The sequence below is a fragment of the Sus scrofa genome, chromosome 14, assembly GCF_054392235.1.
Source record: "Sus scrofa isolate SSC_HxYL_T2T_F1_AM1 chromosome 14, Sscrofa_HxYL_maternal_Yorkshire_Landrace_v2.0, whole genome shotgun sequence".
NCBI lineage: Eukaryota > Metazoa > Chordata > Mammalia > Artiodactyla > Suidae > Sus > Sus scrofa.
The window spans coordinates 125,879,304-125,893,392 of record NC_139396.1 but is presented as its reverse complement, the minus strand read 5'-3'; the positions used below and the strand labels follow the sequence as shown (position 1 = coordinate 125,893,392).

The following is a 14,089-nucleotide window of genomic DNA, read 5'->3' as shown; positions in this document are numbered from 1 at the left end:
AGTCATCAGGGAGTGTGGGTCTTTTGAGCGTGAGCTGCCCGTTCTCCCTTCTTGGTCCTGCAGTAAACCTTATACTTTCCTTCACCACAGTGTGGTGTCAGTGAATTGGCTTTGCTGTGTGGTGGGTGAGGGGACCCAAGTTGGGTAATTGCACTAACATTTCTGTATACTAAAGGTAAAGAGAAAATGTCATGTAGAAGAGCTAGTTACTCTCTCCTGCAAGGGAAGGAAAGAAAGAAACTGGCATCAGAGTTCTCATCTGCAGCACTGGAAGCTAGAACACCACAGAATACTATCCATCAGTCTGAGAGAAAGACATATGCTCTCAAAATCCTGTATCTGGTCAAGATATCATTTCTCTGTCAAGAAGACTTATAAGAACACCAGTAACTTTATGCTATTCTAGCAATACAAATGGAGAAAATATATTCTATTCACAGTTGTAACAAAAAATTATAAATTACTTGAACCAAACCGTAAAGACAGGCTCTACATAAAGGAAGATGTAATTGCAAAAAAATAGCGATAATCTTAAAAAAAAAAAATTAGGTCTATATGTACAGATTAAGGGCAAAATAGGCATCCTTAATAAGGATTAGAAACCTAGATGCTTCAGAAGGAAATAAATATATTAGATTATGTAAAAATAAAATACACCTAAATGGCAAAGACAACCTGAGAAAAGTCAATAAGCACGTGATGGATTTGGAAAAAAACTGAAGATTACTATTTGTACCATACAAAGAACTCTTAAAAATTGTCAAGATAGGGAGTTCCCATTGTGGCGCAGTGGTTAATAAATCCAACTAGGAACCATGAGGTTGCGGGTTCGATCCCTGGCCTTGCTCAGTGGGTTAACGATCCGGCATTGCTGTGAGCTGTGGTGTAGGTTGCAGACGCTGCTCGGATCCTGCGTTGCTGTGGTTCTGGCGTAGGCCGGTGGCTACAGCTCCAATTAGACCCCTAGCCTGGGAACCTCCACATGGCGTGGTAAGCGGCTCTAGAAAAGGCAAAAAGACCAAAAAAAAAAAATTGTCAAGATAAAGACATGCAACCCAGTAGGAAAATGGGTAGAAGATAATGCATGTAAAAATCACAGGCAACCCACCTAAAAAGATGTTCACATTTAGTCACAGTCAAGAAAATCAAAATTAATATCACTGTAGTCTCCTCAGACATTTAAAAGAGGTGGTAACTACTTCTTATCATTTGCTGATACAAAAGTGAATTGCTACAACCTTTAAAAAAAAAAAAAAAAGCAAACGAGCTATTTAAAAGTTCTTAAAAATACCTATACTCTTTGACCCAGTAATTCCTCTGTTAGTTGTTGTTAATGCTATAATCCAATGCTGGAAGTAAAGCCACAGATGCGAAGACACATGAAAGGTGTATTTATGGCAGAATTGCCAATAAGGGCAAAACACTGAAAAACAAAGTAAATGTACACCTATGGGTGTTACCCAACCGAACTTGGGTCCCCTCACCCACCACACAGCAAAGCCAATTCACTGACACCACACTGTGGTGAAGAAAAGTATAAGGTTTACTGCAGGACCAAGAAGGGAGAACGGGCAGCTCACGCTCAAAAGACCCACACTCCCTGATGACTTTCAGGAAAGGGCTTTGAAAGGTAACCTTTGAAGTGAGGGTTGCAGGGGGGCATGGCTTTCTTCTGGCCGGTGGGTTGGTGGTGAGGCAACAGGATGGTGTTTCAGGAATCTGAATCATCCACCTTCTGGTTCCAACCAGTCTGGGGCCTATGAGCTTGTGGTCAGCCTGTCATCACCATCTTCCACCTGGCCGAGGATCTTAGTTCCTGCAGAACCACTTGGATGTTGTGTCAGATTGTTATGCATCCTTGAGGAGGAACTAGGATGCTGTTTTATCCCTGAGCTACTGTTTCTTGGCTGCTTTTCCTTTGTTTCTGCATCCCCTCACTCCCTGCTTGGGTCTGCTCTTTGGAACTCAGGGACGGCCTAAGAGACTAAAATCTCCTTCTACAAACAAGAAATGGGGGACACAGAGGGAATTTATCCTGGAGGACTCCTCATCGTCCTGCTCTATTTTAACACCTCCCCTTTTTTTGGATATTCCTCAATCCTGAGAGAAACAGGGGGTGGAACAAGAAAGAAAATAAAGTTTTGGATAGAGAGATTAATCATAAACTAGGCAAGAAACTTAGCTTTAGAGGAACTTGGTTTCAATAGCTAGTGATCTTTCCAGAATATTCCTGGAGGTATGTTTTTTTCTCATTCGTCCAGACCTGACCTGGTGGAGTTTTTCATATGCAGTTTTAGGACTTTTGTCAGCTTACTACTTTTCCTCTTTTTTTTCCCCTTCTTTTGGAACTTTTGTTATTTATATGTTATGTTTTCCTGGATCTATTCTAAGCTTTTACTTTTTCTTTATTTATTTATTTTTTTTTTTGCTTTTTAGGGCCACACCCCAGGCATATGGAGGTTCCCAGGCTAGGGGTCATATCAGAGCTGCAGGCCTACGCCACAGCCACAGCAGTGCCAGATCCAAGCTGCATCTGTGACCTACACCACAGTTCACGGCAATGGCAGATCTTTAACCCACTGAGCAAGGCCAGGGATCAAACCTACAACCCCATGGTTCCTAGCAAGATTCGTTTCCACTGTGCCACAACAGGAACTCCCTTTTTCCTCTATTCTTAAAAATTATTTTTTCTGGCGTCCCCATCGTGGCGCAGTAGTTAACGAATCCACCTAGGAACCATGAGGTTGCAGGTTCGATCCCTGGCCTTGCTCAGTGGGTTAAGGATCCAGCGTTGCTGTGAGCTGTGGTATAGGTTGCAGACGCAGCTCGGATCCTGTGTTGTTGTGGCTCTGGCGTAGGCTGGTGGCTACAGCTCCTATTCGACCCCTAGCCTGGGAACCTCCATATGCTGTGGGAGCAGCCCAAGAAATGGCAAAAAGACAAAAAAAAAAATTTATTTTTTCCCAGATGTTTGAAGTATTTCTTTTTTTATTTTTATTTATTTTTATTTTATTTTTTAAAACATTTTAAGTGATTTTTATTTTTTCCATTATAGTTGGTTTACAGTGTTTTTCTAACACTTGGTCTTCTAGGCCACTAACCTGGATCTCAGCAGTCTTGTTCAGTCTTCAGTTCATCTGATAATTAGTCTAAAACTCACAGTTTATATTTTCTTAACTTCTAAATGATAAACAAGTATAGAGTAGTGTAATGAATTCCATCATCCAGTTAGAACAATTATCACCATGGTCCTATTATCCAGTTTCAGTGGTTATCAGCTCGTGACCAATTCTGTTTCATCTACACCTCTACCCACTTTCCCACCATCGCCCCAGATTATTTTGAAGCAGATCCCAGACATCATATCATTTCATCCTGAAATAATTCAGAATTTATCTCTAAAAAACAAAACTGAAGATATGAGGTTTCCTTTTGGGATGAAGAAAATGTTTGGAAACTAGATGTGGAGGTTTTACCACATTGGGAATTATTAAATGCCCCCGGATTGTTTACTTTAAAATACTTAATTCTTTATGACTTTAACTTCAATTTTAAAAAATAATTAATGTTTTTTTAAGGTGAGGGAGGAATTCCCTTGTGGCTTAGCAGGTTAAGGATCAGGCGTTGTCACTGCTGTGACTTGGGTCGCTGCTGTGGTGCAGTTTCCATCCCCTGCCCAGGTACTTCCATGTACCATGGACGTGGCCAAAGAAAACCTGAAGGGGGGAAGACCCCGCAATGCCACTTTTACATCAAAACAAAAGTAGGAGTTCCCATCGTGGCACAGTGGTTAACGAATCCGACTAGGAACCATGAGGTTGCGGGTTCGGTCCCTGCCCTTGCTCAGTGGGTTAACGATCCGGCGTTGCCGTGAGCTGTGGTGTAGGTCGCAGACGCGGCTCGGATCCCGCGTTGCTGTGGCTCTGGCATAGGCCGGTGGCTACAGCTCCGATTAGACCCCTAGCCTGGGAACCTCCATATGCCGTGGGAGCGGCCCAAGAAATAGCAACAACAACAACAACAAAAGACAAAAAAAAAAAAAAAGTAACCTTTTAAAAAATATGTATTACTGAATTCCCATCGTGGCTCAGCAGAAACAAATTTATCTAGCACCCGTGAGGACACAGGTTCGATCCCTGGCCTTGCTCAGTCGGTTAAGGATCCTGTGTTACCATGAGTTGTGGTGTAGGTTGCAGACTTGGCTCAGATCCCGCATTGCTATGGCTGAGGTGTAGGCCAGCAGCTATAGCTCCGATTCGACCCTTAGCCCGGGAACCTCCATATGCCGTGGGTGCAGCCCTAAAAAGACAAAATAATAATAATAATAAAATTAAAAAATATATTACCAGAAAAAACAGAAAGTGCCTTTTGTGCTAGACTTGAATCTCCTTAAATACTTTTCCGTGTGTGTATATATTAGAAATGGCCATTGTCTTTCTCCTCCAGCAGTTTTCTTTTGTTGCCTGTGAATTCTCTTTGTTCAGACCAGTCCTCGCTCTGACTGCTGGATTCCCCTTTTCTAGGCTTTGGGGGCCCAGATCTACTTGCAGGAACACCCTGAGTGTAGGCATCTACCTGGTGGTAGAAGCAAAGCAGCTGGCTGCTCCCAGTTCCCTGCCTTTACCAGTAGTCCTCCCACCTCGGGACAGAGAGGACTCAATCCACCACTTTGCTCCTTGGCCTTCAAGTACAGGGAGGTCCAGCCAGGTTATATACACTCTCATAAGCCTTCAGCTTCCTTCCCCAGGAGCCTACAGTCTCTGCAGACTAGATTTACCACTATCCTGTCTTGCTCCAGGATTCTGTCCTCAAGTTGCTTGAGGATAAGGGAGATGCTGACCAAGGCAGGGCTATAGATAGGAAATGCACAGAGGAGTAAAGTGGAGTATTAAGTTCAAAGGAGGAAGGAGTAGATCCTTGTGGGACTGAGATAGTTAAGGAGAGATGGGTCTTTAATTGACTTTCAACAAGGTTGCTGAGGCTATTCAATGGATAAAGAGTAGTCTCTTCAACAAATGGTCCTGGAGTAACTAGATATGCACATGCTAAAGAATGAAGTTGGACACCTGTCTCACACTGTATACAAAATTAATTCAGAATCATTTAATCTAGGAGTTCCTGTCCTGGCTCAGTGGAAATGAATTGACTAGTATCCATGAGGATGCAGGTTCAATCCCTGGCCTTGCTCGGTGGGTTAAGAATCCAGTGATGCCGGAGTTCCTGTCGTGGTGCAGTGGTTAGAGAATCCGACTAGGAACCATGAGGTTGTGGGTTCAATCCCTGGCCTTGCTCAGTGGGTTAGGGATCCGGCATTGCCGTGAGCTGTGGTGTGGGTCGCAGACGCAGCTTGGATCCCCTGCTGCTGTGGCTCTGGTGTAGGCCGGTGGCTACAGCTCTGATTGGACCCCTAGCCTGGGAACCTCCATATGCTGCAGGTGTGGCCCTAAAAAAAAAAAAAAAGACAAAAAAAAATCATTTAACCTAAATATAGGAGCTACAGCCATAAATTTCTTAGAAGAAAACGTAGGGCCAAATCTTCATGACCTTGGATTTGGCAGTAGATTCTTAACCGTGACATCAAAAGGAAGAATAACAAGAGAAAAAAAAAAAAAACCCGGATAAATTGGACTTTCTCAAAATTAAAAACTTTTGTACAACAAAGGACATTTTTCAAGAAAGTGAAACGCAACCTACAGAATAGGAGAAAATATTTGCAAATCATATGATAAAAGTCTAGTATCTAGCATATATAAAGAACTCTTACAGTTCAACAACAAAAAGACAACACAATTAAAAAAAAAGACAAAGGACTTGACCTTTCTCCAAAGAAGATATGCGGATATGAAAAGATGCTCAATGTCATTAGTCAATAGGGAAATGCAAATCAAAACCACAGTGAGATACCTCTTCACACCAATTACGATGACTATAATCACAGAAGTGGAAAACAACAAGTTCTGGTGTATATGTGGAAAAATTAAAACCATGGTACATTGCTGTGGAAATATAAAATGGTACAGCCACTGTGGAAAACAATTTGACAGTTCCTCAAAAAGTTAATTGCCATATGCCCTAGCAATTCTATTCCTAGGTATACCCTGAAAACAAATATTCACACAAGCATATTATGCACATGTCCATAGCAGCACCATTCACAGTGGCCAAAAGGTAGAAACAACCCAAATGTCCATGAGTGAATGAATGTATGCGTGCATGTAGAATGGAATATTATTTAGTCATTAAAAAGCAATGAACTATTGTTGCATACTCCAACATGGATGAACCCCAAAACATTATGATAGGTGAAAGAGCCAGACACTAAAGGTTACAATTGTGTTATTCCATTTATATAAAATATTCAAAATAGGTAAATCCATAGAGACAGGAAGCTGATAGGTTGCTGCCAAGGAGAGGAAGTAGGGTAACTGTTTGTTGGCTACAGAGTTTCCTTTTGGGATGATGAAAATGTTTCGGAACTAAATAGAGGTGGTGGTTGTGCAACATTGTGAAGGTATTAAAGACCACTAAATTGCTCACTTTAAGAATATTAATTTTATGTTAAGAAAGAAAAAGGAGGAGTTGCCATCATGGCACAGTAGAAACAAATCTGACTAGGAAGCATGAAGTTGCGGGTTCAATCGCTGGCCTTGCTCAGTGGGTTAAGGATCCGCTGTTGCCGTGAACTGTGGTATAGGTCGTGGATGTGGCTCAGATCTGATGTTGCTGTGACTGTGGCATAGGCCGGTAGCTGTTGATCACCCCTAGCCTAGGAACCTCTGGTAGGGTATTCCTATTAATGCTAGGCTTCCAATGATTAGTGCTGTTGTTGTGAATGGTATTGCTTTGTAGTATGTCATTAGGTGTGGCCCTAGGGAGAAAAAGAAAAGAAAAAGAAAAAGGAAAGCCTTTATTTGGTATATGAAATTGTTGGGTGGGCTGAGCATTTAAGGTGGGAGGAAAGTGCAAATAAAAATAGAGACCAGGTCAAGTTTGAGTTGAGACAGCTCGGGGAGAGATTGGGGCAAACCATGAAGGCTCTGGCTTACATTTGAGTTGTAGGGAACAGGGAGCACCCTGTTACGCAGAGGCAGCTGGGCTTAATCCTATAGGCAGTGGAGAACCTGAATGGCTTTTGACAAGGAGAGGAACATTGTGAAGGCAGATGACTGAAATGTCCACGTGGACATAGAATTGAACCAGGGAAAGCCTGGAGCTTGGTGACCCGTGCAGAGGCCATCTGTATTAGACACATGTAGGTGCAAGTTGTGATGGCCTAGACTAGAGAGGGAACAGGAGGAATAATAACTGTGCTTAATTAGGGTTGGTGATGTCCCAGGCACTGTCGTGTGTGCTATACATGATTTAAATCATTTCCTCCTCACAGGAACCCTACGAAGTGCGAACCCTTCTTTTCCCCCAGTGTACAGACGAGGAAACAGAGGCTCCGAGTGCCTGAGAAACTTGCCTAAGTTTGCGCAGCTACTAATTTGGCCTCAATTTGAACCTAGGCAGATAACAGCAGAGCCACCAAAAATTATGGTTTTAATTATGATGCATAGATAAATGTGAGAGATGTTTTTGAACCCCATTCACTAACCTGAGGAAGGGAACTAGAACCAGAGTAAAGAAAGACATTTCTCCCTGGGGTGGCCAAGGGCTAGGACAGGTCATCTCAGATGGGTCTTCCAAGCAGAAATACCTGGCTGGCCAAGGACCCGTGGACCCCAGGTGGTGGCAGGAGACAGCGCTCCAGAAGGGAAGGAGCAGGGACACAAGAGTCCAGTCCCATTCAGTCCCCATTTCCCTGCTCACCCCATGCTCTCCATCTGCAGACCCTCCCATGCTCTGCCCCGTGTCTTGCTGGCACAGGACAGAGGCATCTCAAACTGTCCGTCAGCTGGCTTATGTCAAAAAGCCTTGGGTCCCCATCCCCCTGGCCCTAGCGGCCGCAGTGGTTGCTCTTTCCCAGAATTGTCCTGTGGTGGGCATGGGAAGGAGCCTGATCACAGACTTACCAGCTTCCTGCTAATTTCTAACACTCAGGATGAAAACATTAGATTTTCCGTTTCTGAGGTTCTGGGAAGAAGACGTGGGGGGAAACTGTGGGAACTTTTGTTCTTCATTGCATCTGGTTTACATATAATAGAACATTGCTTCATTTAGAATAAAATGCCCTCAGGGGTAGGGAGGGATATAATGGGAGTTTGGGGTTAGTAGATGCAGACTATTACATACGAAAGGAGTAAATAACAAGGTCCTACTGTATAGCACAGGAAACTATATTCACAGAGCTGTGGAGTTCCCATCGTGGCGCAATGGTTAAAGAATCTGACTAGGAACCATGAGGTTGCAAGTTCGATCCCTGCCCTTGCTCAGTGGGTTAAGGATCCAGTGTTGCCGTGAGCTGTGGTGTAGGTCACAGACGCAGCTCGGATCCCGCGTTGCTGTGGCTGTGGCCTAGGCCTGAGGCTACAACTCCAATTGGCCCCTAGCCTGGGAACCTCCATATGCCACAGGAGCGACCCTAGAAAAGACAAAAAAAAATAAAAATAAAAATATCCAGAGATGTTAAGGATATTAAAAAGAATATGTGTTGGGAGTTCCCATTGTGGCTCAGTGGATTAAGAACCCTACTGATATCCGTGAGGATGCGGATTTGCATTTCAATCCATGGCCTTGAAATGCAAATCAAAATCACAAAGATCTGGCATTTTTATGAGATGAGGTGTAGGTCGCAGATGAGGCTCAGACCTGGCATTGCTGTGGCTGTGGCTGTGGCTGCAGCTCTGATTCAACCTCTAGCCTGGGAACTTCCATATGCCAGAGGCAGCCCTAAAAAAAAAAGAGTGGGAGTTCCCGTCGTGGCGCAGTGGTTAACGAATCCGACTAGGAACCATGAGGTTGCGGGTTCGGTCCCTGCCCCTGCTCAGTGGGTTAACGATCCGGCGTTGCCGTGAGCTGTGGTGTAGGTCGCAGACGCGGCTCGGATCCCGCGTTGCTGTGGCTCTGGCGTAGGCCAGTGGCTACAGCTCCGATTCAACCCTTAGCCCGGGAACCTCCATATGCTGCGGGAGCGGCCCAAAGAAATAGCAAAAAGACAAAAAAAAAAAAAAAGAATGTGTGTGTGTGTGAAACTGAATCACTTTGCTGTACAGCAGAAATTAACACAACATTGTAAATCAACTATAAGAAGAAGAAAAAAAGAATAAAATGCCCTTAAAGGGTTGTGGTGATAAGTTCTCTATTGAAGCTTCCAGTCTTGGGAGATTAAGGCAATAAAGTCTCAAAAATATAAAAGCCTCAATTGTTATAGCAGCTTCTTAACATCTCCCTAGTCCCCTTTTCCCTCCAATCCATTGTGTACGGTCCTGGGAGGTCAATCTTATGAAAGCCTTGCGCTTAAGACATTGAAGCCCAGAGCTTTGAGGTGTGTCGCCCTTCTTCTGGCCTTGCCAGCCTCAGTAGGACTTCCCCCTCTGGCCTGGCTCTTGCCAAACTGTTCCCCAAGTATGTGCCCTGCCTTTGCCTGCTTCTAGGCTTTGTCCTTGCTGGTTCCTCGCCAGGTGCTGCGTGGCCTTCAAGATTCAGCTCGTGTGCTTTTACACATGCTGCCTCTCTTAATCCTCATCAGCACCCTTTGAGGTAGACACCATTATACCCATCTTCCAGATAGAAGATGTGTGTGTGTGTGTCTATGAATTGGTGTTGCACCCTTTGCAGATCCGTAGATAGAGCCAACAGAAGCACAGAGAGAGGTTTAGAATTTACCTGCGATCACAACTAGTAGGTCAAGAAACAGATCCCACAGCCCATACTCTTAGCTTCTGTCTGATACCAGCTGAGTTTAAAGCCAAGTCTGACTAGGATATATTAAGGTATATTTAAGAACTCTCGAAAGGAAGCAATGTGAGGAAGCTTTGCTAAAATCTTTTTTCCTGTCTTTCCTCTTCGGGTCCAGGTGGAAGTGAAGCCATATGTGCTGGATGATCAGATGTGTGATGAGTGCCAGGGCACACGCTGTGGTGGGAAGTTTGCCCCGTTCTTCTGTGCCAACGTCACCTGTCTGCAGTATTACTGCGAATATTGCTGGGCGAGCATACATTCCCGCGCCGGGCGGGAGTTCCACAAACCGCTGGTGAAGGAGGGAGGCGACCGCCCTCGTCACGTCCCGTTCCGCTGGAGCTGAGCCCAGAGCAGACCCAGCCACAAGTACTGGAGTAGATAACAAGGAGGGAAAAGAGAGGGCACTGCCTCAGGGCTTACAGTGTTCTGGAAATCTGTGCATTCGTTCTCGATTTTTAAAGAAGAAATGGGTCTTTTTATTATTATTATTATTTACAGTCATATTACTGAACTCAGTGTCCAGTATAATGCAGAATTGCAGAGTGTATAACGGTACTGATTTGCACTTTGATTCACACCTTTGTCTGCTTGGTACCTTAATTTCTTACACCTGATTTGTCACTCGTAGACTGCCATTCTCATCAGCGGCCATCAGGTTGATGTCTGTGATTTTTTTTGTTTGTTGTTGTTGTGTTGTTGTTGTTCTGATTGTTTTTGAACTGGAGCATGCACTTATTTTCAGAAACTTAGAGAATTGCCCCTAGGAGAAGACTTACCAAAGGTAATACTTGTGAGTAGGTGGCAGATGTAGCAAAAACTTCGCAACAATTCAGCAATCAATAGTTGGGGTCATTTAGAGTAAGGATAACCCTTAATGAAAATAAGCCTTTAGTTGCTCTCTATTTTGACATGTAAGGATACCTCATAAGCTGAATCTTTATTTTTCCTTCATGTTTGATTTTTGTTTTGCTGACAATTTTGGTTAGATCTTTTAGTGTTATGTAAATTTATGCTGCAATAGCTTTTGCTGCTATTAAGATGGTATTATTAATACCATAATACTCTATTCAGGCTAAGGTATCAATTACAAAAAACCCAACAACACACTTTTGTGATTTAGGGATAGAATCAGCTGCCGAAAGAAGATCAGAATAGACTTGAGAAAGCTTCAACGGAAGGTCACTATTTCTGACTGCATGTTTACTTAATCAGGTTGCTGCATGCAATAAATTTTATATCCAATGTCTAGTATAAAACCTTCCCACACTGCACAAATTAAGAATCTATATAAGCTATAAAATACTGATTTTTTTAAAAAGATTTTTTTCATTCAAAGAATTGGTAATTGACTGGAGGAAGGCATGCCTCAATAAATGGAATGCTTCTGAAATTAAGAAGAGCCCATAACAGAATGACCTATATTACAACCAATATAAAACCTAGGTGTAGGATATTCTTAAAGCAAATTTGTGGATGGTAGATGAAGTACTTTGCGGTGCTCTGTTATATATTGTGCAATTTATTTTATATAGTAAAGTGATTATGTCTAACTGTGATCAAACTTAACTGTTTAAAGCCTCTGTGTCAGACATTAACGAACTTGACAGTTCATAACTGGTATATTATTAACTAACACATGAGCTCTTAGTTACAATCTCCTAGTGCTTGCACCATTTTACATAGCTTCAGACCTTGTCCAGAAAACCAAAGAGCTCATCTTAGCTTACAAACACTAGGAATATATACAGTATATAGAGATAAGTTGTCAGTTGACAAACTAGGCACATTTTAAGAAAGTTGTGTGATTGTGATGCTAAAGAAATGTCTGTACAAAATAAGATGGCCTGGGCAGGGTTGGTTGTCTGGGTGAGAAATTAACTACTTAATTCCCTGGATTTATCCTGTAAAGCTTGAATAGAATTAAGACCTGCTAGTACTACCATGGACATTTTTTTAGCATTCACTCTTGGGCTGCAGATAGTAATATATAAACACACACAATGATTATGAGACTATGTAAATCTTTTTTTAAATCTTCTTCCTATGTTTTGGAATTCTGGGGACAATCTGACTGGATATGACACTGCAGAATAGACTTAAGTCGCTGTGTTTTATGTGCTGTGATGTCCTTGTACTGTCTTAAGTTAATATCGCTTGATTTTGTTTTGGTTCTCCAGTGTTTAGTTGCAATTACCAGCTCTCAACCTCTAGTTTGTTTTCAAAAAGGAAAAAAACAAAATAGTTTTTTACTGGATTAAAAATGCTTATTAGAATCCTCCCCCTTTGAGGTTATCTCTGGGCTTTTTAGTAATAATTGCTTTTTTCCAGCCCAGCTGTGGTTTTCTGTTTGTTTTTTTTTTTTTCTATGTTTGTGGTTTTTTTCATCTGTACAAGAAATTTTGTTATGCACTACTACTTTTTGTATTCTAGACAGTTTTCAAAAGTTGGCTGAAGATTTTTTTGTTTGTTTGTTTTTAAGGAAAAAGGCATGCTTTCTGACTGACATGATCTTTTGCAATACCTCAATTTTGAAATATAGGAAAGAAAATGATATTTTCTAAGTAAGTTTATTCAGAAAAAATATATATTAATTTAATTCTGCAAGAAAAATGATTTAACAGATGGGTAACTTTATTTTTTTCATGCTTATTTGTGTTTTTTGAAAATGAAGAAGTTAGAGCTTTATAACTATAATATTAAAGATCATATCTAACCTACAGAAATCTACCTAATTATGTGAAAGAAGCAAAACTTTTTGAAGAAGCACCCCTCTTTCATGTACTAAAATAATACTGAGATTAAAAAAAAAAGCTGGAAGATTGTACAGCATAAAGCTGAAGTAAAGGCGAAAAACATTGTTATGAAGAATAGGTTACAAAAAATAAACTCCATTTGGTGCTGAAAGTTGTGAATAGGTGGTGGAAACTACTTTCCCTTAATTTGTATATTTATAATCAAGCGTTGATTGTGCACGACTGACCAGGATTGTGAAAGAGTTCTTCTGTTTGTATTTTTTTAAAGAGAACTTTTTTAGTTTATTAAATTATAACATGTTCCCTTTTGTTTTGTAAATAAATGTGCCCCCAAGTTGTTAATGTTATATTAAAAGAGAGGGTCCTTCAAAAAAAAATTATTTTTTAAAACACAGAGGTGTTCTGACCTGCAACTTGATGGGAAGCCCCCGGGTATCACAGGTCCTGTTGTGGCCTTTCCTTGATGTGACACTTGAACTAGTCGATTTTTTGAAGGCTATAACCTAACCTCGACTATTTGTTGTTATGTGCAATACTGTTTGTACTGTTTGTATAAAAAATAGAAAAAAAAAGAAAAGAAAAAAGGCATAAATCTTTATTGCAGATTTATTTTCATTGCAAACTTTAGACATTGTGATTCACTGAAATCATTTTTCTACTGTCAAATATGTACCTTTTCTTCATGCTGGTATTTTTTCAATAGTAATGTAGCCTTTGTACTGAGACAAATTTTCATTGTTATTTTTAGAAAGATTTTTTGCTAAGAAAAAAATTAAACATATTTACATATTTTTCATTTTATTTCGTATTTTCTTTAAGGAGTGCTTTCTCAATCATTAATAGAGTTGTTTCTGGGAGGGACTTTCATATCTGGTCAATGTCATAATATTATTTTGTATTTTTACTTGGAATAAATTAATTTTATGATGCTAATTCTTTAAAAGTTTATTTTTTTCATTTTCAGTTATTTTTGAAGCTAAAAACCTTTGTAATATTGTTACTAAAGTGTCTAGTTTTTTGAAATGCAAAGCTTTATGTATTAACTTGCTGATGTGGTTTACAATAGTGTGACAACGATGAAAATGGTTGGTTATGTAACGTGATTGGAAAATGTAATGGATAATTGGGTAATAAAATGACAGAATGAGCAGAACATGTGAGATTTTTGACAAGCCTTTTCCTTTATTACAGTGGTTTAGTGTAAGACTAGGGATGTCACAGTACAGTTCTCTAGGGATGTCACAGTGAATTTATACAACACCAGGTGCAGCCAAATCTGTGGCCCTGATGATGAAGTCAGCCCTTACTGAGATACCACCAGGTTGAGAACCTGGCCAGGTCGATAGAGTGGTTCATTGCTTTCCCCTCTAACTCTTCATTATGTGGTGCGTGTGTACGCATGTGCATGCGTGCGTGTGCGTGTGCATGTGTGTGTGTGTGTGAATCTGCCACCACCTGCTGTCCACATGTGAGACGGTGCCTTTTGCCCAGCC

At 41.3% G+C, this 14,089-nt stretch overlaps 1 protein-coding gene across 40 annotated transcripts in view; it reads left to right on the top strand.

Moving 5' to 3' along the window:
- Positions 1-13,749, top strand: part of CPEB3 (cytoplasmic polyadenylation element binding protein 3) — a 196,789-nt gene extending 183,040 nt beyond the window's left edge. For 29 of the 40 annotated variants that reach the window (XM_084994864.1, XM_084994854.1, XM_084994870.1 and 26 more), the window contains one exon: positions 9,959-13,749. In XM_084994864.1, the coding sequence (XP_084850990.1) occupies positions 9,959-10,186 (228 nt within the window). In that variant the 3' untranslated portion in view covers positions 10,187-13,749. The remainder of the gene's footprint in view (positions 1-9,958) is intronic. The other 11 variants (XR_014826630.1, XR_014826625.1, XR_014826623.1 and 8 more) reach the window with 1 other exon arrangement.
- Positions 13,750-14,089: the final 340 nt, after the last annotated feature.